Source organism: Nicotiana tabacum, chromosome 15, assembly GCF_000715075.1.
Source record: "Nicotiana tabacum cultivar K326 chromosome 15, ASM71507v2, whole genome shotgun sequence".
NCBI classification, from domain to species: Eukaryota; Viridiplantae; Streptophyta; class Magnoliopsida; order Solanales; family Solanaceae; genus Nicotiana; species Nicotiana tabacum.
The window spans coordinates 76,010,047-76,036,396 of NC_134094.1; the positions used below are offsets into that span (position 1 = coordinate 76,010,047).

General features: G+C 34.3%; 2 protein-coding genes and 1 non-coding gene across 5 annotated transcripts; 1 reads left to right on the forward strand and 2 right to left on the reverse strand.

Annotated features, from left to right (window-relative positions):
- Positions 1–10,797: 10,797 nt before the first annotated feature.
- Positions 10,798–13,313, forward strand: LOC107764094 (mitotic spindle checkpoint protein MAD2). 3 transcript variants are annotated; one of them, XM_016582619.2, is made up of 7 exons: positions 10,798–11,072; positions 11,493–11,591; positions 12,139–12,269; positions 12,355–12,475; positions 12,748–12,851; positions 12,943–13,064; positions 13,145–13,313. In XM_016582619.2, the coding sequence occupies exons 2-7, from the start codon at positions 11,503–11,505 to the stop codon at positions 13,199–13,201; spliced, it is 624 nt and encodes a 207-aa protein (XP_016438105.1). In that variant the 5' UTR covers positions 10,798–11,072; positions 11,493–11,502; the 3' UTR covers positions 13,202–13,313. The 3 variants fall into 3 exon arrangements, with proteins under 3 accessions (XP_016438105.1, XP_016438106.1, XP_075087937.1); XM_016582620.2 differs by lacking the exon at positions 10,798–11,072 and adding an exon at positions 11,345–11,406; XM_075231836.1 differs by lacking the exon at positions 10,798–11,072 and having other exon boundaries at positions 11,426–11,591.
- Positions 13,314–16,025: 2,712 nt separating this feature from the next.
- On the reverse strand, positions 16,026–16,097 carry TRNAW-CCA (transfer RNA tryptophan (anticodon CCA)). Its single transcript has one exon. It is a non-coding gene; the product is annotated as a tRNA-Trp (tRNA).
- An 876-nt stretch (positions 16,098–16,973) lies between these two features.
- Positions 16,974–25,698, reverse strand: LOC107764092 (trihelix transcription factor GT-4). The gene is made up of 5 exons (XM_075230892.1): positions 25,069–25,698; positions 24,136–24,174; positions 18,793–18,921; positions 18,155–18,379; positions 16,974–17,424 (listed from the first exon to the last, which is right to left on the reverse strand). Exons 1-5 carry the CDS (start codon positions 25,613–25,615, stop codon positions 17,222–17,224), a joined length of 1,143 nt encoding a protein of 380 aa, XP_075086993.1. The 5' UTR covers positions 25,616–25,698; the 3' UTR covers positions 16,974–17,221.
- Positions 25,699–26,350: the final 652 nt, after the last annotated feature.

The following is a 26,350-nucleotide window of genomic DNA, read 5'->3' on the forward strand; positions in this document are numbered from 1 at the left end:
CAAACCGACCAAAGTTGGTCGGTTATGGCCAATTACTGACCAAAACGCGACCATTTATGTGTGGACGGTATTTTGACGGTCGGAAAGGCATACCGACCAAAGTTGGTCGGTTTTTTAATTATGTAATCAAAAGATTCACCATCTGTGAATCGAACCGGGGTCTGTACTGTGGCAGGATACTATTCTACCACTAGACCATTGGTGCATTTTGTTTTAAGACTGTCTTTTATTTGATTTATACTCTTTAATTGTATTTTCGCACGAAAATAACCGACCAAAGTTGGTCGGTTTTATTAAAAAATAAAATTACCGACCAAAGTTGGTCGATTTTTTAATATGACCAGACGAATTAACCGACCAATTTTGGTCGGTTTTTTTAATATTAATTTTTATTTATTTTAATTGAAAAACCGACCAAAGTTGGTCGGTTTCTTGAAAAATAAATTTCGCGGGACTCAAAAATAGTTTTTTGCATTTTTGCGCCAAAGAAAACCGACCAAAATTGGTCGGTTTCGTTAAAACAAATTAATAAATAAAATATTTTGAAAAACCGACCATCTTTGGTCAGTTTTTTGACCGACCAACCTTGGTCGATTTTTACCGAATTTCTAGTAGTGATTATCGAGCTCAGGTCCAAATCGAACTATGATGAGAAGTGGTGGAATCGAGCTTAAGGGCCAAAGGCCAACCAATACCGGCCTAATACTGGGCCCCGCGTCAAAATCGAGCTCAAACCCGCATCGAGCTCTAAAACTGAAAACCGACCAATACCGAGTCCGATCAAGATAGAGCTCGTAGGCAAGAGCCGTTGCAACCGCACTAAGGGAAAGAATCTAGTGGGAATTAAGGAAAAGCTGATTTATCGTGGGTTCCCAACTATGTATTTTTAATTATATCTAAAGTAGGATCCCTCCACTGTAAGAGGGATGGCTATATTTCTGTAAAGGATCAAGTTTTGGCATATATTGTAACTCAGATATCATACACTCCCATATTGAAGAATTATCATTTTTTAGCTTCATAAGAATTCATCGTGTTTAACCCATAAATCATCCTCTTTTCAACTTTGCTTATTTTTCATCCTTACAGTCAATATTCGATATTCTTATTTACTCTTACGATTTGTGTCAAGTTATACCGCATACCCTTAGAACTACGTACAAATTCAACTCTATCCATTTTTCGGATAAACAATTGTTATATTGTATTTACAGATCTTCTATATAAAGTCACATAACAATAAAAATATTTGTAATGGACAGTAAACCAAATCTCCTCAACCCCCATCGTCAAGAAAAGGAAAAGACTATGTATAACATTGCAATGTTTTAATTACAAATTTCTGGTGAAAGGAATCATATAACTAAAATAATATCTGCAATGGACTACAACTTGAGTCTACTCTCCTCATCCTGAACCCCCATCATATACAAGAAAAGGAAAATACTAGGTAGTAGGTACGATATTACAATTTAAGTGAACAAGACATTAAGGAGAGACCCCAATATCATGGAGAGGTAGGCTTGTGTCAAACTTGAGGGACCGAGGCTTTTGGCTCTAATAAAGCAGAAGAAGCACGTGGTGGGTAAATGAGGGCGTGTGGGCTGTAAAAGAAAAACACAGTTGATATATGCTTGTCTCATGCTCTTGCCTTTTTTCCATACACATGCAATGAGTGAATAAAGTTGTACACCACAAACTAAAGTTGCCCTATAGTCATGACTATTACTGACACACCAACCTTATCCTCCTCATGCCCTTTTTTTTCCTTTTGTTTATGCTTACTATAATAATTATTTGGCCAAATACATATATATGGCTCGTTCAATTTTACTCCATTTTTCATTTTAGTACTCTATCTCAATCTTGTTCAATTTTGGTCCTCCAATTCTATTTTTTATTTTTTATTTTAACGTGAAAGTTGACCAGTCACATAGTGTGAATTGGCTCACCTGGTAGGCGCGTGAAGCAGATTTTATTTGGCAAAATTCCTTCAATAGTAATAAAATAATTGTTGCCCCATTTTTAATCCCCAAACTTACTTCCCCTTATTTCATCTCCATTATTACCTTCCTCATTCACTATTGCCCCATCTTCATTCTCAAAGTTCCAAAGCTTTCATCTGTCAATTTCATACCTGGCCATCTAGAAAACTTCAAACTTTTGCAATTTTATTGTTCGTTTATTTATTCTGATTAATTTTTTGGTGTGGTTTTAATTCATATAATCTTGAATTTTGAAGTGAATCTATGTCTCAAAGAAAAGTATTATTTCATAATGGAATGGATTTGTTCTTGCAGATTTCAAGTTGAACTGAAAGTATCATGGACACCAAGAAATTCAGGTCGTCGCTTTTATGGGTGTAAATTTGACAATATACGTGAACAATTTTCAGATTTCATTTTCAATGTTGTCATTTTCTTGTGTAAATAAGAAGCGGACTTAATTTTACCCAAATACAGTGGTGTCGGGTATTTTAGTATTGACCCGTTTGACAAGGATGAAAAAATTAAGTGGCAACATTTAATTGGATATTTATTACACCTCAAATTTGTGTATACACACGCGCTATATTTTTTGTACTAGTTTTAGTTTTTGTGTTAAAGTAAAACATAAGAAATAGAGTTGGAGGGTCAAAATGGAACAAGGTTAAGATAGAGTGTCAAAATAAAAAATAAGACCAAGTTGAATGGGCTGTATGTGTATTTGGCCTAATTATCGTATACGGATGGTGTCTTTGCGACCTTATACGCATTTCAATTATTTTATTGATATATATTACCTTTCATTAATACAATACAGGTATCGAACAATTTTATATTCACCAAGTTAGATAGATGGACAGATCTTCGAGACTTTGATTTTACTTCATTAACCGCTAAATTAATTATATCTTCGAATGTGTTATAAAATAAAGACCGTAAAGTAAAGACAAGTATAAAGAGAAACTGATATATTATTCAATTTCAAACTGATGTACATAATGAACTGAAATCTCCTCTATTTATAGAAGAAAGGAACATGCTACTGTAAGATGCTGTGCAAGCTGCTTGTAAGCTGCTATTGTATCAGATATAGATAATCTTATACCGGGGGTAATATTTACCCATAATGGAGTACCGAAAGAATAAGCTCATTGTACCAGATATAGATAATCTTCTATCAGGGGTAATATTTATCCATAACGGAGTATCGAAAGAATAAGATTCTTCAGGATGTTTATTTTCAATAGAGTACTAAATAGATAAATATATTTACGGCGGAGTCCCATATGGATAAGTTTATTCAAGAAACTTATTTATAACGGAGTACTAAATGAACATCTATAATATAATATATTCATAACACTCCCCCTTGGATGTTCATTAAAAGATAATGTGTCGCATTAAAACCTTACTAGGAAAAATCCCGTGGAGAAAAACTCCTAGTGAAGGAAAAAGAGTACACATATTTAGTAATACACATAACTAGTTGTCTCATTAAAAACCTTATAAGGAAAATCATGTGGAAAAAACCTCAGTAAAGGAAAAAGAGTATAGCGGGTATTTTACTCCCCCTGATAAAAATCTTATTTCAAATATTTGAGTCTCTGCATTCCAATCTTGTATACCATCTTCTCAAAAGTTGAAGTTAGCAAAGATTTAGTGAATAAATCTGTCGGATTGTCACTTGAACAGATTTGTTGCACATCAATGTCACCATTTTTCTGAAAATCATGTGTATAGAATAATTTTGGTGAAATGTGCTTCGTTCTATCTCCTTTTATAAATCCTCTCTTTAATTGGGCTATGCATGCAGCATTATCTTCGTATAAAATTGTGGATCTTTTATCACATTCCAAACCACATTTTCCTTGAATAAAATGAATCAATGATCTCAACCATACGCATTCCCTACTTGCTTCACGAATAGTTATTATCTCGGCATGATTTGAAGAAGTAGCAATAATAGATTGCTTTGTGGAGCGCCATGATATGACAGTACCTCCATATGTAAACACGTACCCGATTTGAGATCGAGTTTTATGTGGATCAGATAAAAAATATGCATCTGCATAACCAAAAAGATCTGCACCACCTTTGTTAGAATAAAATAAACCCATATCAAGAGTTCCCTTTAAATATCGCAAAATATGCTTAATCTCATTCCAATATCTCTGTGTAGGAGAAGAGCTATGTCTTGCTAGTAAATTAACAGAAAATACTATGTCAGGCCTTGTAGCATTAGCAAGATACATAAGTGCACCAATTGCACTAAGATAGGGTGTTTCAGGACCAAGAATTTCCTCATCCTCTTTTGGAGGTCGGAACGGGTCCTTATTCACTTCAAGTGATCGAACAACCATTGTTGTACTCAATGGGGGGCGCTTTGTCCATGTAAAAGCATTTTAAGACCCTTTCTATATAGGCAGATTGATGTATAAAGATCTCGTCTACTAAATGTTCAATTTGCAGACCAAGACAAAGTTTTGTCTTTCCAATTCATCTCAAATTCTTTCTTAAGATATTCAATTGCCTTTTGGAGCTCTTCTGGAGTTCCAACAAGATTTATGTCATCAACATAAATAACAAGTATAACAAATTCTGATACCATTTTCTTTATAAAAATACATGGACAAATAACATCATTTATGTAACCTTCTTTCAACAAATATTCACTAAAGCGATTATACCACATGCGCCCAGATTGCTTTAAACTGTACAAACATCTTTGTAATCTGATTGAATGCATTTCTCGAGTTTTTGAATTTACTTCAGGCATTTTAAATCCTTTAAGGATTTTCATATAAATCTCATTATCAAGTGACCCGTACAGATAAGTTGTAACCACATCCATCAGATGTATTTCAAGCCTTTCATGTAAGACTAAACTGATGAAATATCGAAATGTTATGACATCCATAACGAGTGAATATGTTTCTTCATAATCGACTTCAGGTCGTTGTGAGAATTCTTGTGCGACAAGGCGAGCCTTGTATCTTTCAACTTCATTTTTGTCATTCCTTTTTCGCACAAAAACCATTTATGACCAATTGGGTATTATACCAGCAGGTGTTTGGACTATTGGTCCAAAGACCTCTCTTTTAACAAGTGTGTTCATTTCTGATTGAATTGCCCCTTGCCATTTTGTCCAATCAGATCTTTGTCGACATTCTTCGATAAATCGGGGTTCAAAATCTTCACTATCTTACATAATGTTAAGTGCAACATTATATGTAAAAATATTATCCACCACTATTTTAGATCGATTTAAATTAATCCCATCACCAGTAGAACTTATTAAAAGTTCCTCGCTCACTTAAGTCTCGGATTCATTGATTTCTTTAGGAATATTAGAATTAATCGGATCTTGGGTCTCTTCAAGAGATCCCTTTATAGTATCGTTTTGATCATTTGTCGATTTTCGTTTTCGAGGATTTCGATCCTTAGAACCCAAAGGCCTACCACGCTTCAGGCGTGCTTTAGATTCACTAGCTCTCATGCTAGTAGATGGTCCTACTGGGACATCAATTCGGATATGCATATTCTTTGCAGAGATATGTGACTTAGTTATCCTTTTTAAATCAGTAAATGTGTCTGGCATTTGATTTGCTATATTTTATAAATGGATGATCTTCTGGACCTCCTAATTACATATAGGGGTACGTGGATCAAAATGAGATAATGATGAAACTTTCCATACAATTTCTCTTTTGATTTCATTTTTCTCTCCCTCTAATTGTGGAAAATTTATTTCATCAAACCGACAATCTACAAATCGAGAAGTAAATAAATCTCCTGTCAATGGTTCAAGATAGCGAATAATAGAGGGTGATTCAAACCCAACATATATTCCTAACCTTCTCTGTAGGCTCATCTTACTGTGCTGTGGTAGTGCTACTGGCACATATACAACACATCCGAAAATTCGTAGATGGGCAATATTTGGTTCACGATCAAAAACTAATTGTGACGGAGAATATTTATTATAATGTGTTGTTATGAGACAGATAAGTGATGTTGCATGCAAGATAACACGACCCCAAACAGTAGTGGGCAATTTTGTTTTCATAAGTAGTGGCCTTACTATCAATTGCATGAGTTTAATAAATGACTCTGCAAGGCCATTTTTAGTATGAACATAAGTTACAGGATGTTCTACTTTTATCCGAGCTAATAGACAATAATCATCAAAAGCTTGGGATGAAAATTCTCCAGCATTATCAAGGCGAATAGCCTTTATAGGATAATCTGGGAATTGTGCCCTTAATCGAATTGGCAAACGCCAAGTTATGAGATGATAGTAGGCACACATGAGACCATCTTGAAGATGCATCTATTAGGACCATAAAATATCTAAACAACCCACTTGGTGGGTGAATATGTCCACATATATCCCAATGTATACGTTCTAAAAAGGCAGGGAATTCAATACCAACCTTCATTGGTTATGGTCTAGTGATCATTTTGTCTTGATAACAAGCATCACAAGAAAATTCATCATTTGGAAGAATTTTCAGGTTCTTTAATGGATGTCCACTTGAATTTTCAGTGATTCATCTCATCATTATTGATCCAGGATGGGCCAAACGGCCATGCCAAAGCACAAAAATATTTGAATCAGTAAACTTCTGGTTTAGATAGAGTGTGCTTCAACTGTACTAATCTTTGAATAGTATAAGCCAGAAGATAAAGTTTGTAACTTTTCTACAATGCACTTCTGGCCAGAAATATTCTTTGTAATACAAAGATATTCCACATTCATTTAATCTACCATCTCAACATGATACCTATTTTAGCGGATATCTATAAAACTCAACAAGTTTCTTCGGGACTTGGAGGAGAATAATGCATTGTCTATAATAAGTTTTGTTCCCTTAGACAGAAATATAGTGGCTCTTTCGGAGCCTTCAATTAAACTTATATTACCAGAAATTATTGAAACATTTGCTTTTTCCTTATGCAAATAAGAAAAGTATTTCTGATCTTTGAATATGGCATGAGTTGTTCCACTATCAATTACATAAATATCTTCATGATTGGTCTTTGATCCAAACATAATTTGAGGATTATGCATATTCTTCAAAATGACATAAACAAAATAAATATGATAGTAAACATTATTATCAAAGCATAACTTTTTATTTATGTACAACAATTACATAACCATACTATCTACTACAAACAACAAAAAATAAAATATTTACGTTTCTACAGATTCATCACCGATCACATGACTTGTTTCTCCTTCCGAGAGTGCAAAGTAATCAGCTACATCCAAATGCATGAAGTCTAAATTATCTTCAGAAATAATATTTGTTTCAATATTTTTCTATGTCTTCTTCAGGGAGGTTTGATAAAGCTCAACCAGGTGCTTTGGCGTACGACAAATACGTGACCAGTACCCTTTTTCTCCACATCTATAGCATGCATTTTTTGCCTTTGTTGTTTGCACCGCTTCATACTTTTGTTCCTTCCTTTTCCACTGCTGGTGGCGATGAGGGTTCTTTGATCCATTATTATTACCATGATTAGAGTTTCTTTCCCGACCACGGCTATGACCACGACTGGGGCCACGACCTCATCCACGCTTAGCTTGGTGGAAGTTCATCTCATTCACTTCAGGAAATGGACAAGAACCAGTAGGTCGACTTTCATGGTTTTTCGTTAATAGCCCATTATGTTGCTCGGCTACAAGAAGATGTGAGATAAGTTCAGAATACTTTTTGAATGCCATCTCTCCATATTGCTGCTGCGGGAGCATATTCGAGGCATAAAGAGTGGTGAAAGTTTTCTCTAACGTATCATGATCATTAATATTATCACCACATAATTTCAATTGGAAAATAATTCTAAACATAGTAGAATTATACTCACTGATAGATTTAAAATCTTGTAGCCTTAGATGAGTCCAATCATAGCATTTCTGTGAAAGAACAACTCTCTTCATGTGGTCATATCTATCTTTCAAATTATTCTACAGTATGACTGGATCTTTAACAGTAAGATATTCCATTTTCACGCCCTCATCAAGGTGATGGCGTAGCAATATCATTGCTTTGGCACGGTATTATTTTGATGCCTGATTTTTGTCCTTGATGGTGTTTGTCAGACCCATCGCATCAAGATGAATTTCAGCATTAAGTACACAAGACATGTGGCTTTTGCCCGATATATCCAGGGCTACAAATTCAAGTTTAGAAAGATTTGACATTATTTAGAAAAAGAAAGTTCGTACGTTTGATACTTTCAAAGTATTTGCTCGAGATGGCAGAGTCTCATGCTGATAACGTGTTATAAAATAAAGATTGTAAAGTAAAGACAAGTATAGAGAGAAACCGATATATTATTTAATTTCAAACTGATGTACATAATGAACTGAAATCTCCTCTATTTATAGAAGAAAGGAAGTTGATGTGTAAGCTACAACTGCAAGCTGCTCTATAAGCTGCTACTACAAGCTGCTATCGGAGGTAATATTCATCCCTAACGGAGTACCGAAAGGATAAGCACATTGTACGAGATATAGATAATCTTCTACTGGGGTAATATTTATCCATAACGGATTACCGAAAGGATAAACTTATTCATGAGGCTTATTTCCAATAGAGTACTAAATAGATAAACATATTTACGGCGGAGTCCCATCTGGATAAGTTTCTTGAGGAAGCTTATTTATAACAAAATTTCTTGAGGAAGTTTATTTATAACGAAATACTAAATGAATATCCATAATATAATATATTCATAACAGAATACTGCTTATTCATACTATTATATCTTTTCTCTAGACTTCAAGGAACAATTCAATTTTTTCTTTTCTTTTGAAAGGGGTAGGGGGGTAAGGTGTTTTGTTTTCATGGCCTTTAAGTGAGTGCAAATTTGGGCTAAACAGTATGTTTTCTTCATCTTCTTCTCTATTTACCGACAATGGTGAAACTAGGAATTTTTTCAAAGGTGTTTAAACTTGAAAGAAGTAAAAAAAATCCCTGAAAAAGAGCGTTCAATATATTCCAAGAGAGTTCAATATATATTAGTATAATTTATTGACGAAATACAGTCAATTAACCATCCTTAGAATAATCTCGCTTCGTCCCTGTGTGGAATAAGCTAGGTGATATGACATTGGCTTAATAATTAATATTGTCCCTTAAGGTGATATGAAAAAAGCTGATAATATTCACTTTTTAGTTAAATATCCATGATAGGATATCATAGTACCCTAAAATTAGGCACTTTTCTCTGTTCATGAAAGTTATTCATCACTAAAAGCTTTGGACACAAATTACTAATTTGATCCATCTACTTGACCTCGGCAATAATCCCTCTTAAACCATTTGCATCGATAAATTGTGTAAAGTTGAATAGGATACCATTATCCCTGAATACTGCATTGTTTCCAGTATTATATAACAACCACTGCAGCAACTATAGATAACTATGATGGAGAACCATTTGCTAATAATCAGACAAGAAGGTTATATAATTAAAAACCTGGAGCTTGATTTGGATTTAAACAAGACTTAAGAGTACTCTTTCATTTGAAGGAGACAAAGTTTAATATAAAGTAGCAGTTCTTTACCATGCTTCCCACTTGCAAAAGGTCAGCATCTCCTTTAACTTTTTGTACAAAATGGGGTTATTCTAATGGAGTACTCTCTTAGGGGCATCAAAATCTCTGCCAAGGTTGACTCTTCATTTCTCTTGCTCAAGTATTTGTTTGAAAAACTACTTGGGAATTAAGTATTTGTTTGAATATTGTTTTGTCCAAGGGTTTCACAATTTTTTCCTCATGGAAATGGAACTGTTAATTACCTAACTACATTTTTGTTAAATATATGCACAACTCTCAATTTGTTGATTTATGTGACTTTATCATTTAAAAATTCAAAACATTAACGAGCATTTACTTATAATTACTAAATGATGTCCTCGGGATATATGCACAAATCATATTAAAATTCTTTTTGAAATTGGTAGCGATGAGACTTAAACTTAGCTCTAGTACCATGCTAAAAGTGTAACCAATTAATCTAAAAGTTAAAAAAGACAGTTCGGTGCACTAAACTCCCGCTATGCGCGGGGTTCGGGGAAGAGTCGGACCACAAAAATTTATTATTCTGAGAGAATACACTTATCTTGATAAACATATATCTCAAGAAGAACTTTCGAGAAGATAAATCCTAGCCAACCTCAACTTACCCCATAAAAGATTTCTCACAAGAAAAGGTTTTGCGAGAGGATAACTCCAAGTCACTTAGCTTAGTGAAGGGATCGATTTTGATGGCTATGACTCGTGTTGAGAAAATTGACTAAATTATATTCCTAAACAACGTACCAGCCAACTCATCTACAACTTTTGCTACTATATAGTTTCCACCCAATGCCGCCATTTTGAATCTTCTTGATTTTCTTTCTTTAATTATATTATTATAGGTGGCTTATCAATGGGTAGGTGCTTGGAATTGGGTTCTAGAAAGATCTCAATTCATCACAATTTAGACGACCTAGTCCAAATGGTTTTATAGTTTATATTTTTATAATAGATAGTTATAAGTAACAGTCCATAAAAAATAAGATTAGTAACTTGAACAAAAGGGCAAACTATCTACTAGAACAAATAAATACACTAGCAGTCGATTTGGTTTTGATTTTGGCTTAAGCCAATAACTAAATTAAATTCACCTAGAATGTTAACACTATGAGGAAACAAATGAGCACATTGTGTCGACATTGGTACATATTGACTGACCCAAAAAAAAAACAAAAATGTATGTCTTCCTTGACAATTTCATTTTATGGCAGATTGTATAGGATTTCAATTTATTAGAGGACCACCTAGCTCTGGCCTCTTTCTTCTGCCATTGCCCTTTTTTGGACAACACCAAATTTTACGAGCTCCTTTATAATTGCTACTCTTTTACTCTGGTCTACTTATTGGCCATTGATAAATATATGGTACTCCTCACCTCATGACCCTAAGAGACAAAATATACAGTTTTCATAAATAGACAAATCCATCTCGTGAGCACTTACAATAATACCATTATATTAGGTGAATTTCTACTAATCAATCCCCTTTGTAATCTAGTGGTAAGTAGTCTAATTTTAATTCATAGCTGGTAATCTTGAGAAGAGCCTATATGTATGTAATCTTGCTTACATATTATTATTGTGATATATATATTTATTGACTATTTAATGCCAATATCTATAACTAGGGCTATTTTCTGTCAATTATATATTCCAAGTTACAAGTGGATCTTATTGGGCCAAATTTTGCGATAGCCCAACTAATTGGCCCAAAGATTTCTCCACTCCTTTTTGTAACGGTTAGTGTACAGTGGAAAATTGAAAAAGGAAAAAGAAAAAACATAAAAGAGCACTTGGACCGTCTTTTGCGTCAATTTCCAAGAACTAGCCGTTGGTCCCTTGTACTTTTTTCAATAAAACCCTAAATCCATTACTCTCACAACTCACCTAGAATTCAAATCTTAACCTTTTTTACTTCAGATTTTGAATAATGGCATCAAGAACAGCCACCAAGGACATAATCACGCTTCGCGGATCAGCAGCAATTGTCGGTGAATTTTTTGGCTATGCAGCAAATAGGTAAGATTTAAGAAACCCCATTTCGTCAAATCTTTGTCTATGTCTTTTTTCAGTTAATTAGAGACTTGCACGTTGTTAGTTTAAGTATATAAGTGCGAGAATTTAGATAAATTTTAACTATAGAAAACCCTTAATTTGCCTTGAAAAATTAATTATCAACCTGCATTTGAATGAAAATTGGCTTGAATAGAGTGCATCGGATATAGTATTCATATGGCAGAACCCAATTAGTTGATTGATTGAAAATGCTTCGTGTTCTTCATTTAGGTGTCTTTTTTCTTTTTCCGGAATGCTGATATCTTTGGGGGTTTTGATTTGGGGATGGGGGTTTAATAATCTTTAGTTTTAGAAAACCCTTAGTCTGACTTAAAAGATAAATTATTTAGTTGCTTTGGAAATTTAAAATGGATAGAGACAATTAATATGATGGATCCTAACTCGTTTTTCATTGGGCATTGTTGATTGATTGGTGTTTTTTTATTTATGATTTTGTTGGAATGTTGATTTTGTTTTTTTTTTTCCTTTGGACGGGGGGTTGTTTTTATAGCATTTTGTACAATAGAGGAGTATATCCTGAAGAAAGTTTTGCGAAGGTGAAGAAATATGGTCTGCAGATGTTACTTACTCAAGATGAAGGTGTCAAGACCTTCATTTCCAATTTGACTGCCCAACTCTCTGGTAAGTTATAGAATTTTGTCAAAGTTGTGGATTGGTATTTAGGGGTAGGGAAGTGATTCTTTTCTCTATGATTGTGTTCATGTAGAGTGGTTGGAAGCTGGAAAGCTACAAAGGATGGTTCTTGTAATCATGAGCAAGGCCTCTGGTGAGGTACTAGAGAGGTGGAATTTCAGTGTCGAAACCGACAGCGAGGTTGTTGAGAAAGGGTACGTTGATCTCATTTTCTGATCTCTGGTAAATTTTGTGGACTGGTAAAAGTGTATGTTGGAGGCTTCAATGGCGGTAGAAATATAGAGAGCTTCTAATGTTTTTTTTTTGTTTGAATTTTGTCTTATATAATATTGGACTTATATGAACTTAAATGGAGTGATACGGACAATGAAGATTCATATAGTCGACCCCAACTAGTTTGGAATTAAGACGTAGTTGGAGAAAGTGCATGTTGGATCCTTCATTAATTAACTTTTATTTGGATCAGTGTTTCAAGGGAGAAAAGTGACAAAGAAATAATGAGGGAAATTCAAGCAATTATGAGGCAAATTATTTCAAGCGTCACTTTTTTGCCTTGCCTTGAGGAACCATGTAAGCATCATTTGTGCTTAGAAATACAATGTCAATGTTTCTTTGGAACTTTCTGGATGACACAATCCTTGTTTCATTGTGTTTGCCATAGGTGTGTTTGATGTGTTAGCATACACTGATACAGATGTTGCAGTTCCATTCACTTGGATTGAGAGTGATCCTAAACTGATTGCAAATCCACATATGGTTAAACTGCATTCATTTGACACCAAGGTATAGGAGCAATCTGCTGCTTGATTTTGAAGCCTTGGATATTTTGGAACCCTAATTTGATTTTTGTTTTCTCTATGCAGATTCACAAGGTTGACACTTTGGTTTCATATAAAAATGATGAATGGGATGAGGCTTAAACCGTCCTCCTTTTTCTTTAATGAGTTGATGCTGTGAATCATTGATTCACATTTTATATGTTAGACTGTGTAAATCTTGAAGTTGTATCCAAGATCAATTTCTTTGTGTGAACTTGTTTTGTCTTGAAACATCTTTGATGCTAAAGTTCTGAGATTAACAGGGAAAACCAACACCGAGCTCCTCATCTATAAGGCATAGGGCCGTGCATAATTTGGTAAATACCGAATTACCGTACCGAAACTGAAAATTGAAAATTTTGGTATTCGATATTTTGGTATTCAGTATGGTATTTGGTTTAAGTTTTAAAAAAAATTGGTATTAGGTATGATATTTGGTATTTTAAAATGAAATACTGAAATACCGATTCCGTACCGAAATACATATTATATTACACAATACACATATAATTATATCATAAATATAAAAAAAAACTAAAATTTACTTTTCTTTATTCTCTAAATTCATCAATTAATTCTAAGCAGCACAAGATCAAATTTATTCCTTTATGTTCAGTTTTCTCTCTCTGTTGCTGGTTTTCGATATTTTGGTATTCGGTATGATATTTGGTTTAAGTTTTAAAAAAAATTGGTATTAGGTATGGTATTTTAAAATGAAATATCGAAATACCGATAACGTACTGAAAATATATATTATATTACGATACACATTATTAATTATATCATAAATATAAAAAAACTAAAATTTTACTTTTCTTTATTCTCTAAATTCATCAATTAATTCTAAGCAAGATCAAATTTATTCCTTTATGTTCAGTTTTCTTTCTCTGTTGCTGGTTTTGGACAAAACTTTTGTCAACATACGTTCTTAGTTTTGTACTTTTGAGTACTTTAATTAAGAATATATTACACAATACACATATTATTAATTATATCATAAATATAAAAAAACTAAAATTTTACTTTTCTTTATTCTCTAAGTTCATCAATTAATTCTAAGCAAGTATAAGATCAAATTTATTCCTTTATGTTCGGTTTTCTCTCTCTGTTGCTAGTTTTGGACAAAACTTTTGTCAACATACGTTCTTAGTTTTGTACTTTTGAGTACTTTAATTAAGAATATTACAATCTATGATTCTATGATTCAAATCGAATAAATAGAATTTATCGAACCGAATAAACCGAATCCAAAAGGAGAAAAACCGAACCATATCGAATTTAATTAGGTACGGTATGTATAACATTTTAAGAAACTGAATACCGAAAATACCGCACCGAAATGTCTAAATAACGTACCATACCAATCGACGAACACCTCTAATAAGGCATGTGTTTTTTTCCTCTCTAGTCTCTCGAAAAGAGGAGCGCATTTTAAGGAGTAAATTTCGTGTGTGGTCATTCATTACCCAAAAGTTAATTTTCTTTCTTTTGTTACACAAAAATTATTTTATGCTCTAAAAACTTAATATTAAACACAAAATCTTTGAATATTTTAAAAGTTTTTGATTAAACACAAATCCGTTACCCAAAAGTTAATTTTCTTTCTTTTGTTACACAAAAATTATTTTATGCTCTAAAAACTTAATATTAAACACAAAATCTTTGAATATTTTAAAAGTTTTTGATTAAACACAAATCCGTTTTTATTATTTAAGATAAATATTTTTTGTCACTTTTATATTTTAAAATATGTTCGTGTATGAATAGTGTCATGGGAAAATTAAAGTACGGATATATTATAAAAATATAATAGAATAATATAAAATAAAAATACTTAGGTAAAAATATGTATGTAGCATATACTATAGAAGGTATTTACATAAGTGAGAGGATTTATAATATAAGAGCATATTAGATTTTTCAGGTGAAAGTTTTATAAAATCTCGTCAAAGTGATTTTTGGGTAATGGACACGAAGTTGAATGTTAGATTTATTTTTTTCATAGGATGCTCTGATATTGTGGCTTCCCGTTATCTCTTTAATACACATTTAAAAGTACGTACTTTTTTTCAGTTCTTATTTGTGCCAGTCTGGGGTAGTGTTAAACATACGACTCTCTCTCAATTAATATTTTATTAAGTTGTATTTTTACAAAACAAAAGTATGAATCTGCAACTCTGTAAATTGGATATTGGGAAGTATAAACATCACAAAATAAAGGTGGCATGTCTCGCACTCACTCTTAATTATTTGTCCAGAGTGTGGATAGTAATCTCTATTTCTTGGTGTGAGTTATGATTCTGGTTAATTTGAGTTTATGGGTTAATTATTATTAGAATAATTGCATATTTCCGACAGATGTGCAGCTCAAAATTTGCAATTTGGGGTTGTTTTCTTAATTCAAAATATGCAAGGTTGACACTTCAACTTTTATGAAAATGTCCAATAAGGTTTTCAACCTTCTATTTTTATTATGGAATATCGACTATGGGATCTCGATAAGTACTATTTAAGTTGCATAAAGACGTTCTTGGTTTGGAAATTGAGGCAGTAGTACAATTTTTTATTGATCTCCTGTGAAAAGGATCATATAACTAAAATAACATTAACGACTTACAAAATCTAAACTTTTTGCAATTTTTGTGTTGCGTTATCATTTCTAGTGATAAGAAAAAAATAATTTTCTTTGACCAACTACAATTTTAATAAAAGAAAGGAATATTTAAAATGGACCATAATATTAATCTTTTTCCCTAACTGATGGTTCATTATTAACTTATTTCTAACCAATACTACTATAAGTAATTGAAAAACGCTTATTATCCAGATATTTCTTTCTCTCTTGCATGTCTAAAAGTTTTCTAATGATTAAAAAAAAAAAAAAAAAAGGAAAAAGATGGATAGATCCGAATGATTTCGGGGAATTTGAACCCGACGTGAATCGAACACGCAACCTTCTGATCTGGAGTCAGACGCGCTACCATTGCGCCACGGATCCTCACGTGTATTCTATTACACACTTATATTTATTCTTTTCTATTCACATTTGCTTTATTTTCTTTACTTGAATCATTTTTTCACAAAACTAACTCCCATTAAAAAGAGAAATTTTCTGACATATGATGTGGATGAAATACAGAGGGGGAAAAAGACAGAAAATAAGAGGATGAAGAAGTTTGCCATAATCTGTTGACTGATAATTTTGAATTTTACAAAATATAAAGAGACAGCACCACAATGAAATTTCTGGAGTTTGACATCAAGATTGGATGCTGATCACATTAAGAATCGTCTTTTATCTTTTGTCTGAGACTAGCAAACAAAGAACAAATAGACAATGACACTATTTTATAGTACTATTTAACTCTATACTTTATCAGGAGTGTATATTTAAATCTATAAGCAAAAATCAACCGTTTTATATTCTCTAATTTTCTTTATACAGAGAACGAGTATAAGAAAAAGAATCAAGTGTATTGCATGTATATCTGGAAAGAGTGGCATTGTTAAACTTAAACATTAATACATTAGAAGTATATTTTCGCCATGAATTTGATACTTAACATATAAAATATACTGTCCTTGTCAAGTACGTATAACTGACCGTTGAAGCACAACTATATACCAAACTTGGTATATTTTTGTCGAAAAGCATCTAGGATAGATTGTCTCACACCATTTTGTTTTCATTACACTTATTTTAGCATTTTAGATTTTGCTTTTCTACCCATAATGACTACTAAAACTCAACCCCTCCCCCCAACTATATATATATATATATATGGTTGCGACTATTCTTTCGGATTTCTGTTGTCCCATCAGCACAAATACTAGATAACTCTAGTCTCCGGGCATAGGCCAATGGGAGATGTAATGAAAATGAATTCCAGAACAAGATTTCACCATCCGGAACACTAATATGAACAAGGTTTCATGTTCATTGACTTGTACATTTAAATTGTTCAGTACTATATCACTATATCAGGTTACCACTGCACCATTTACACTTCCAGAACAGCATTATCAACACACTCTGATGGCACCGACATCATGTTACTTACAAAGATGGCAAATGCAGTCACCCCAACGAGCCGTGGATGGACAGGGTATCCCCTATTATCGTCAATTGACACCTCGGTAGACTGCACCAGGGCAAAGCTCATCCAACATATCTACATGCCGATACCCATTGTACTCTCTTAAACATGTCCAGCCTCTGTGGGACAAGAAGTCACGAAAATCATTCGCAGTGTAGAAAGTTTTATCCTCGGTGTGCACTGAGGAGTGATCTGCCTCCTCGTACATGCAAACTTTTATTGTCAGACCTGTAAGCAAGAATAAAATCAGGCTCTCTTTTTTTTCGTTTTTCTTTTGGCGGGAAAAGGGGCCACCTCATTGTGAAGCAATATCTAAATGCACTTGAGATTCGTAAACTGCTTAATCTACATTATGTAAGCGCTAACAGGGCAGATGAAGTAACTCTTACATAAATTTAGTGAGTTTAGACGGTATTATGCTGAATACCAAGGCCAACAGTTATATCTATCATACTTCTAAGCCTTAAGTATTTTGAGGAGACAATGGCCCTCTTTATCCCCTTTATCTTTTCGCGTCCAGTTCAACCTGCTTTTCAGGAGGTTGTAACAGACTTATAGATCAGGGAGCCCCTACCAAAGACAGAGTAGCTGATGAGGACAAGCCATCCACGCCTTGAGTATGTATAAAATATGTGTATGCATATTAAAGCATATATTCAGTCATACACATAATAAATCATAGAAACAGTTCACTATTGTTCTATGAAGCTATTTGGTGGCCAAGTCATTCATTACACATCACAATATTTACTCTACGTACACAACAACAATAGTAATAGGTCCCACCGACAAGGAGTAGAAATGAGGCACGGGCACAGGTATGGGTCCCTTGCCGGCTTGTCCTCTTGCCGTCCCTATCAATAGCATTTGTCTTATGTCTAGTCAACTTCCGAAATTGCCAGGTACAATATTAATGAAGGGCAATGCTAGTAATAAATTTGTAGTAGCATGATGTTACCTTCATCAACATGCAAGCTGTAGCTCCCTAGTGGCATATCCCTGTCAAGTGCTCGAACAATATTCTGTTCATCTTCTAACCAAAATGCACGCTCTGTCCTCAACCTAAAAGCAGATTTAATGGCTTGCTTGATGGCATCTGCAGTCCCATCGATACCAATTCTTTTTGTGTAATCACCCCACTTGACTGAAATGACCCTACCTTCAGCTGAGTTACTTTGCTCACCTGGAAAAGAATAGAATAATCAAAAAAGAGCTTGGGAATACAAAACCAACTTCTGAAAGTATAGGATTATCATCAAACGGTCACGATTGGAACTCTATGTTTCAAAAATATCAATTGAACAGTCATGGTACCACTTAACAAAAGCAAGCGGAAATGGTAGATGGTCAGTAGTCAGTACAAAAGTATTCAACATCAGGTCATGAACAGTAATACTCCGTCTGCTGCAAACCTGTACAATTGAAGAGAATGCAGGAATCCCACAAAAGGACAATTGGAGCATTGGATAATTGCACCTCTAAAATGGCATTTCAGTACCTAGTTTATTTGAAATTCTAAATTCAATCATTTATTTGGGAGGTGGAATGTTTTCTTCATTTTTGAAGCGGAAAAGGGATGTTTCCATGAAGACCAACCATTTCCAGGCGTCTCTCTCCAATTCCAAGGTGATCCACTTGCAGTGACCGCATCTGCAGCTGTTATAGCAAGAGGATGCCCATCATGATCCAGCTGGCGTTCTAAGTTAAGAGTTGGCCTCCCATTCTCTGTACATCAAGAATTTAAAAAGTTAATTCTGCTGCAGAGCTGCCATAATAAAGTGCAAATGAATAAATGAGCACGAAACAACAGGTTTTTTATTTTATTTTTGAAACGTATACAACGATTATGCATATGATATGTATATTATATGTATTATTTATACTTAATATACAAAACATATACCTTTGCCGGCTATAATTTTTTTGGGCGGCTAGAAAATGTAATTACCCCGAAAAAATTAAATGATAATAGACAGCGCACATCCTTCAAAAGAAATGAAATAGAAATATCCAGTAGATTCAGAGAATAAATAACGAAACAGCTCTTGTGATCACTGTCAATCCTAATTCCTACCGGGAAGTTCAAGACCAGGGGTAACCAAACTGGAGATTGACAGTTAAGGATTGGAGCTTATGATTCTGATAGATACACCATATTCATCCCACTCTTCTGATGATGCCATAAGTAAAACCTTTTTCTAGGTAGAGGATAGTTTTCTTTTGAAGACTCACTTTTATCCATGTAAAGGGAATTATTTCAGCTTTCGCACCTGGCTTCAAATTCAAAAGCGAAGAATTTTTTATCATCTTAGAAAAGGAATCAAGCAGGGGGTTATGTTTCATCGATTCATTTATGGGGTACCTATCGGTAGGGATACATGCAGATTTTTGCCAATTTAAGCATATTATGAAGAATCCACATAAAGTACCATACAAAAATAACACTCATTGCCAATAAGTTTCATGTTAACTCACTAAATAATACACTAACCTAAAAGTAATGGATAAAAATCTTAGAAAAAGAAGCTAGTCCACCAAAAGGCAGTGGTGAGTTACGTCAAAGTGATTGATTCAGGATTGGTAGGATAAAAGATTTTCATGATTCCTTTTTCTTTTTGGGGACAAAGAAAAGATTTTCATAATTCTGGTAAGCAGATACAAGGAGAGAATTCCTCATATATTGAAAAGCCCCACGGAATCCACTTCCAAAATCATAGGTTCTGCTAAAAGTTATAAAATCATGTAATCGGAACTTGAATAGAATTTGTCCAGTAAAGAGCATGCGATAAATAACATATCAAAGTAACTACTCCGTTATGACTTGTGTCATCTAAGATGATAATGCATATCAAAAGACAAATTAGTGGCAGCACATGTGCAACCTTTGATGCATTGCCCAATTATCCACTTCCAAAACCGTGGATAACAAATTACCAATCCATAACATTGTTGATGAGGGTGACTAACATTATTGACTGCAAAGAAATACGACGACTTTGATAATAGAGGAAAATGAGGAAGTATTTGAGCACCCAAGGGTGTGGCTTAGCGGTCGATGAATTTGAACGACTTTGATAATGGAGGACAATGAGGAAGTATTTGAGCACCCAAGGGTGTGGCTTAGCGGTCAATGAATTTGGTGAAAACCATGAAAGAAATGGGTTAAAATCTGAGCATAGACAAAAATTCCCATGCCTTGGTGCAACGAGTTACCCGATTCCTATACTGGCGGGAGGCAACGGGCAAGCTGGCCAGGACACTACTATTATTAAAAAAAAGGAGATTTTTTATGCTCATATATATCTGCTTATGGAGTTCACAAGTTGCAGAAAATCAAATGATGCTCCAAGGTGCAGAATGAAGTCACTTCCTATAGCCACTGTGCATCAGCTCCTGAGTTCCAACCCAGCAATCAAACAAGCAAATTTGGAACTATCGAGTGAAAACAAGAAACAATGGTGAATAGAATATCTTCCCAGGTATAGGGAATCCATATCTATATAATGCACTACCAACAAAAGTAGTTAGGAGGGGTAAAAAAGATTCTTATAGACAGCACGAAACTAAAAATAATAATTTTTGCATTAAATGTAAAAAGCATGAGAAAGCTCCAAAACTCAATGTCTTGTACATATCTAGAACTAGAACTATATGGCTTTTTTTATAAGGTAAGATTATCTGGAATTATACGGCTTCAGATCATCTATTCACGAACAACTGAATTAACTCTCATCAGATTAAGCCAATTCAAGCAATAATACAACCTAAGTTGCTCGGACTCTTCACTTTCAGTGCCGCACTCGTGTCGACACGACGTGGGTGTGGGATCCGTGTCGGATCTGGTCAACCGATTTTGGGTACTTTGACCAAAATCAACGGAGAAATTTGGGATAGATACAATGATTTTTGAAAACAAATCAAAAGCTAGGGTGATATGGAAGAAAATGGAATACCTTGTATATATAAATTTCTACGTCAGTCCTTTTCCTTTTATCTCCTTCTAAAATTCTACTCTTGTTCAATATTTTCTCCTTCTCGGAATACCTTGTAAGTTTTTCACATGTCTCATAATTTAGACATATTTTTATAACTCTATTTTTAAATAATTGAATTATGTTTAGCCGAATTCCCGCACCCGTATCCGTACCTGGATCCATACCCCCGAATCTTTAAACTTAGATCATGAAGGATCTGACCTCTAGATCGGTGCCCGTATCGGACACCCGCACCCGAGAACGAGCAACTTAGAATACGATTATTTTAAAGAGACCACCCATTCTGACCAATGAATGACACAATACAATAGTGTAACGTATAAAGCGCCTGGTGCATTTGATCACTAGCACTTTATAGCCAAGCAAACAACACATGTGCATGGAGCATGAACATCCTGTACCTTACCATCAGCAACAGTGGATCTCTCATATAGTAAATTAAATGCATGATATAGAGTATGATGTAGAGTCCAACTTTTTGATATGTACACTTCCCGTGTTCAAGAAATTACCTAACTTGGACATGGATATTTTTCCTTACCTCTTTGACCATTGATTTAATATAACTCAATTCATAAATGTTATCTCCCTAATATCCATTTCAGAATAACAGCTATTGCATAAGAGCTCATTAGATGCTCTAGTCGGGATCAAGATAACATAGTTTTCGTGATATATATCATTTATACTTTTTAAAATAATAGTGGTGTCCAGGCCAGCTTGCGCGCACATCGACTATTTCACCACGTACCTGCTGCTACCTCCCACCGGCATAGGTACCGAGTAACTCTGCCATGGCTTAGACAGATAAGATAATAACCTAGTGTTTTTTTGCCTCCGTTGGGATTTGAACTTGAGACCTCATAGTTCTTCTCCCACTTCATTGACCATTACTACATCTTTGGTTGCATATCATTTATACTATCTATAAGGAGAAATTAGAGTGATTCCAACTTTATCCTACTTTTCCTAAAATAAACAATTCCACGAGAAAAGTAGGATCAGATTTCTCTATTTTATCCTAAATAAGCACCAAGGTGAACTGAGGTAAGGTTTAATACAATCAAACAAAATGTTGATTATGCTTATATAGTAACTACATGTAGGGCGTGTTTGGTATGAAGGAAAATGTTTTCCTGGAAAATGAATGGTTTTATCACTTATTTTCCCTTGTTTGGTGGGTAAGTGAAAAACTTTCTCCGGAAAACATTTCTAGTGTTTGGTTGGAGAATAGAAAATATTTCTTAGAAAAATATATTTATGCTACTCTCCGCACCCCCTCCCCCCCAAAATTCCCATGTTTTCTGTGCTCTTTTCCATCCCTCCCCTCCCCCCCCCCCCCCCCAAAACCCCAAATACCCAATGTTTTCAGGACTCTATTTTCTTCAAGAATTTAATTATTTTTTTAAAAATTCACACAAGGAACTAATGTACTTTACTTTTTCACGCAAAAACAACGTTAAAATTTGTGCTCCTTAACTAAAAAGAAAATACTTTTTTTGGTTGAAAAAGAAAGTATTTTTTCTACAATATGGAAAGAAATTACCCATTCTACATCATGAAAAGAAAATACTCGTTTTGTTGAAATGAAAGAAAATATTTTTTACTACATCATTTTGTTGAAATGAAAGAAAATACTTTTTCTACATCATAAAAAGAAAGTACTTTTTTTGTTGAAATAAAAGAAAAATACTTTTTTTACATCATGAAAAGAAAAAACTCATTTTGTTGAAATGAAATAGAAAGTACTCTATTTACAACATGAAAAGAAAGTACTCTTAATAATATTTCTATTTAGGGTGGGGTGGGGGCTGGGAGTGTGGTGTGGTGGGGGTGGAGGCAGGGGCGGACCTAGAGCATTGACTATGGGTTCCCGGGAACCCAGTAACTTTTGCGTAGACACTGTATTTATATTAAGAAATTCACTAAATATTTGTAAATATCTAACTGTGAACTCAGATATTATTGCATATTAATTTGAAATTACGGTAGGAACCCATAAGTCTCAAATCCTGGATCCGCCTCTGGGTGGAGGGTAGGGATGGATGGGGTATGGGTGGGGTGGGTGGGGATGGGAAATAGGGTAGGGAAGGTTGAAAAAGAGTTTTGAAAAATATTTTCCCTTCTTGATAGGAATTGGAGGAAAATATTTTCCAAAACATTTAAGCCAACCAAACATGGGAAAATTGGAAAATATTTTTTGGAAAATGTTTTCCTTCATGCCAAACACACCCATAGTTTTAACATTTTTATACTTCTAGCTTTTTCTTTGAGCCAAACATCAAAAGTAATGTCCAACACCTTTACTTGAAATCTCCCCAAGGCTATTATTTTAATTATCATAAAAATGTAGCATGTCTATAACAAAACTTGCTCCTAGCTAATAACATTTTAAGTTAGTTAGCAAGAAATAGCAGAGTTTGGGGAATCAGAGCCCCATAACTGCTGGTTTTGAATTTAAAAACTACTTCTTGTAAGTCATAACAAGATTGCATACCCCATATACATCTACTTTCTGAGCTCCTTAATTCTTCTTGAATTAAAATTACCTCTTTTGATGCATAACTCACAGCTCCTATTCTCACATAGTGGCTCCAGTACTATATAGCAAAGTCCATTTTCATTCACACTCCATTTCTTAACAAACCAGAGCATTTAATGTATTAGGTGATGTTTAAGTATAGCCCTTCATGCATATCTCAATTACTCCAGCTATAATATCACATACAAAACATTGCCAACTTATAGAATCGATCTACAGAAGCAGGGGAGTAAGATGAACACTCATCCAAAAGTTCTGGAATCTTGTATCAGAAATCGACAAAGACCAACGATGGATGGACATAAATATCCACTGTCGGGAAGCCAGAGGTCATAAGTCAGCAAAATTGTCTGGTCAATAGTAAAGACGAGGAACATGCTAAAACCATCTTAATTAACATACCTTCGACAGGTCCAAATGTTATACTGGTATCGTCAAGACCTGCATTGACAATATCTAGAAGTCAACAGACCACGAAAAGAAATAGAGACAAATCATTTTAAGAATGTATCAGGGTTATTTACACCCCAAAAGGAAAAAATGCACTAAAAGAACAAAAAGCCATCAGTAGGAAAAGTAGATCCTAATGAAACAAGAACAATAACAGCAGTACATGCTGAAGAAAAAACTGCATGGTATAAGTAGAGCCAGTCAAAGGTACCATGTTCAGAGGATTCAAGAAACTAATTCATTTTCTTCTAACAAGGAGAAAAGCATAGTTCCATATCAATAAGGACAAGGATTAGAGGTTCAACATAGCCCCACCTAGCCGCCAATAGTTTCGCCAAAACAAAATTTTGCACAAAACATATCAAACATTTTCTGCTAAAATTTTGCTACTGACTAAAACAACCTTTTTTTTTGTACCAAAAGCAACTGCACTAGCTCAATTAAATTGAACATTCAGAAACTCAGCATAAAAAACAATAGCCAATGTAACTCATCTGAACAATCAAAGTAACACCAAAACCTTGGAAATCAGCCACCCCGCATATCACTGAAACAAAACAAGACCAGCATATCCAGATTGAAGACATTTGTTTCATATATAGTAGTTCCCTCACCTTCTAAAGCATAGAGATCACCATTTAAAGGACAGAATTAAAAAAGCAATCAAACTCAATCAAATATCAGCACATATAATGGTTTCAAGAATTCAAACTTCTATCTTCTAAAATTCCACAAAGCTTTGATAGATAAAAACAACAACTAAGCCTCAATAAAACATAAGGCGTTGGCTATATGACTCCTCAATTATCCATTCTGCTAAGTTTGGACCATTTCATTCCAACACTAGATAAAAACATTTGAAAATAAAGAACTAATAGGGCATACCCTTCTGAGAAAACTGCATAAAGGTATCGACTTTAAGCGTAGGGTTCTTATAATTTTTGTTTCTGGCCTTGAGAATCTCCTCAATCTCCTTATGATAAGACATCTTAGCAGACCCATTTGGTTCTTGATTGTGTTTAGCCTTTTTGAACTCCTTTAACAAGTTCCTCCATTTATCAGTACACATGGTAGGGGACCTATCAAACCCCTTTTCCCTCATCTTCAAGGAGATCTGGTCCCACAAGTGCTTGTTCGATTTTGAAGTGTTGAAGAGTGAGTCGAGTTCTCTGCGGAGGCTAATGAGCGCTCGTGTCTCTTCTTGAACCCATGTTTCTGCTCGCTTCTTGGGTGCTAATTTTACGTTGTTGTTGTTGTCCTCGCCACCGCTGCTGGTGGTGTCACCACCACTGATTCCGGGAAGGAGAATTTGCTGGGGTTGTTGAAGATGAGCATTAGGGGTGGCCACTTCGATGATCATGTGGTTACTGTGTTGATCCATTGATTCTTGCTCCTCGTACAAGTTGATAGATGTTGGAAGTTTATCAGACATGTAAGATAGAAATAGGTAATACTTGCTTGGACTTTGGCCTTCGGCCTTTGCAGTGACACTGACTCTGAAAGAAAGAGGCAAAAGGACCTCTCGAGTCTCAAATAAAAAGGTTCTTTTCCTATTATTTTTAGATTAGTAGCTTTACTTTTAAAAAATTATAACTTTATTTAAATTTTATATCAATAATTTTGAACTGAAAATTAAAGCGCGGAGGTCTTAAGTTCCACTCTCAACAAGATCATTCTATTTTTAAGTATTTCAATATTTTATTGTTACAGTAGGTTGTATCCTTTATATACACCTGAGTTGTATTCATTGTGCGAACGAATATAGTTGATATATGTTGTATTCGTTGTGCTGAATTGTACTCATTGTGCGAACGAATATAGTTGATATAGGTTGTATTCGTTGTGCGAACGAATGCAGTTGACACAAGTTATATTCGTTACGTATTTGAATACAAATGATACAAACTAGTAACAATTGGACAACAATGGTAATTAGGCAAACTTAATTAGTCTCTAACTTCAGTGCTTTAGAAAATTTATTCAAACAAATGATTAGGGACTGATTACGAGATGTGGGGGCAAATTTGAAATATTAAAAGTTGAGGATTAAAAATTAAATATCAATAAAAACTTCAAACCCCATATGATCTCCTCCTCCTCCTGCTCGAGTTTCTTCTTCTTCTTCAAATTTTGTAGATGATTCCAACTATGTTTAGATCAAATTTTG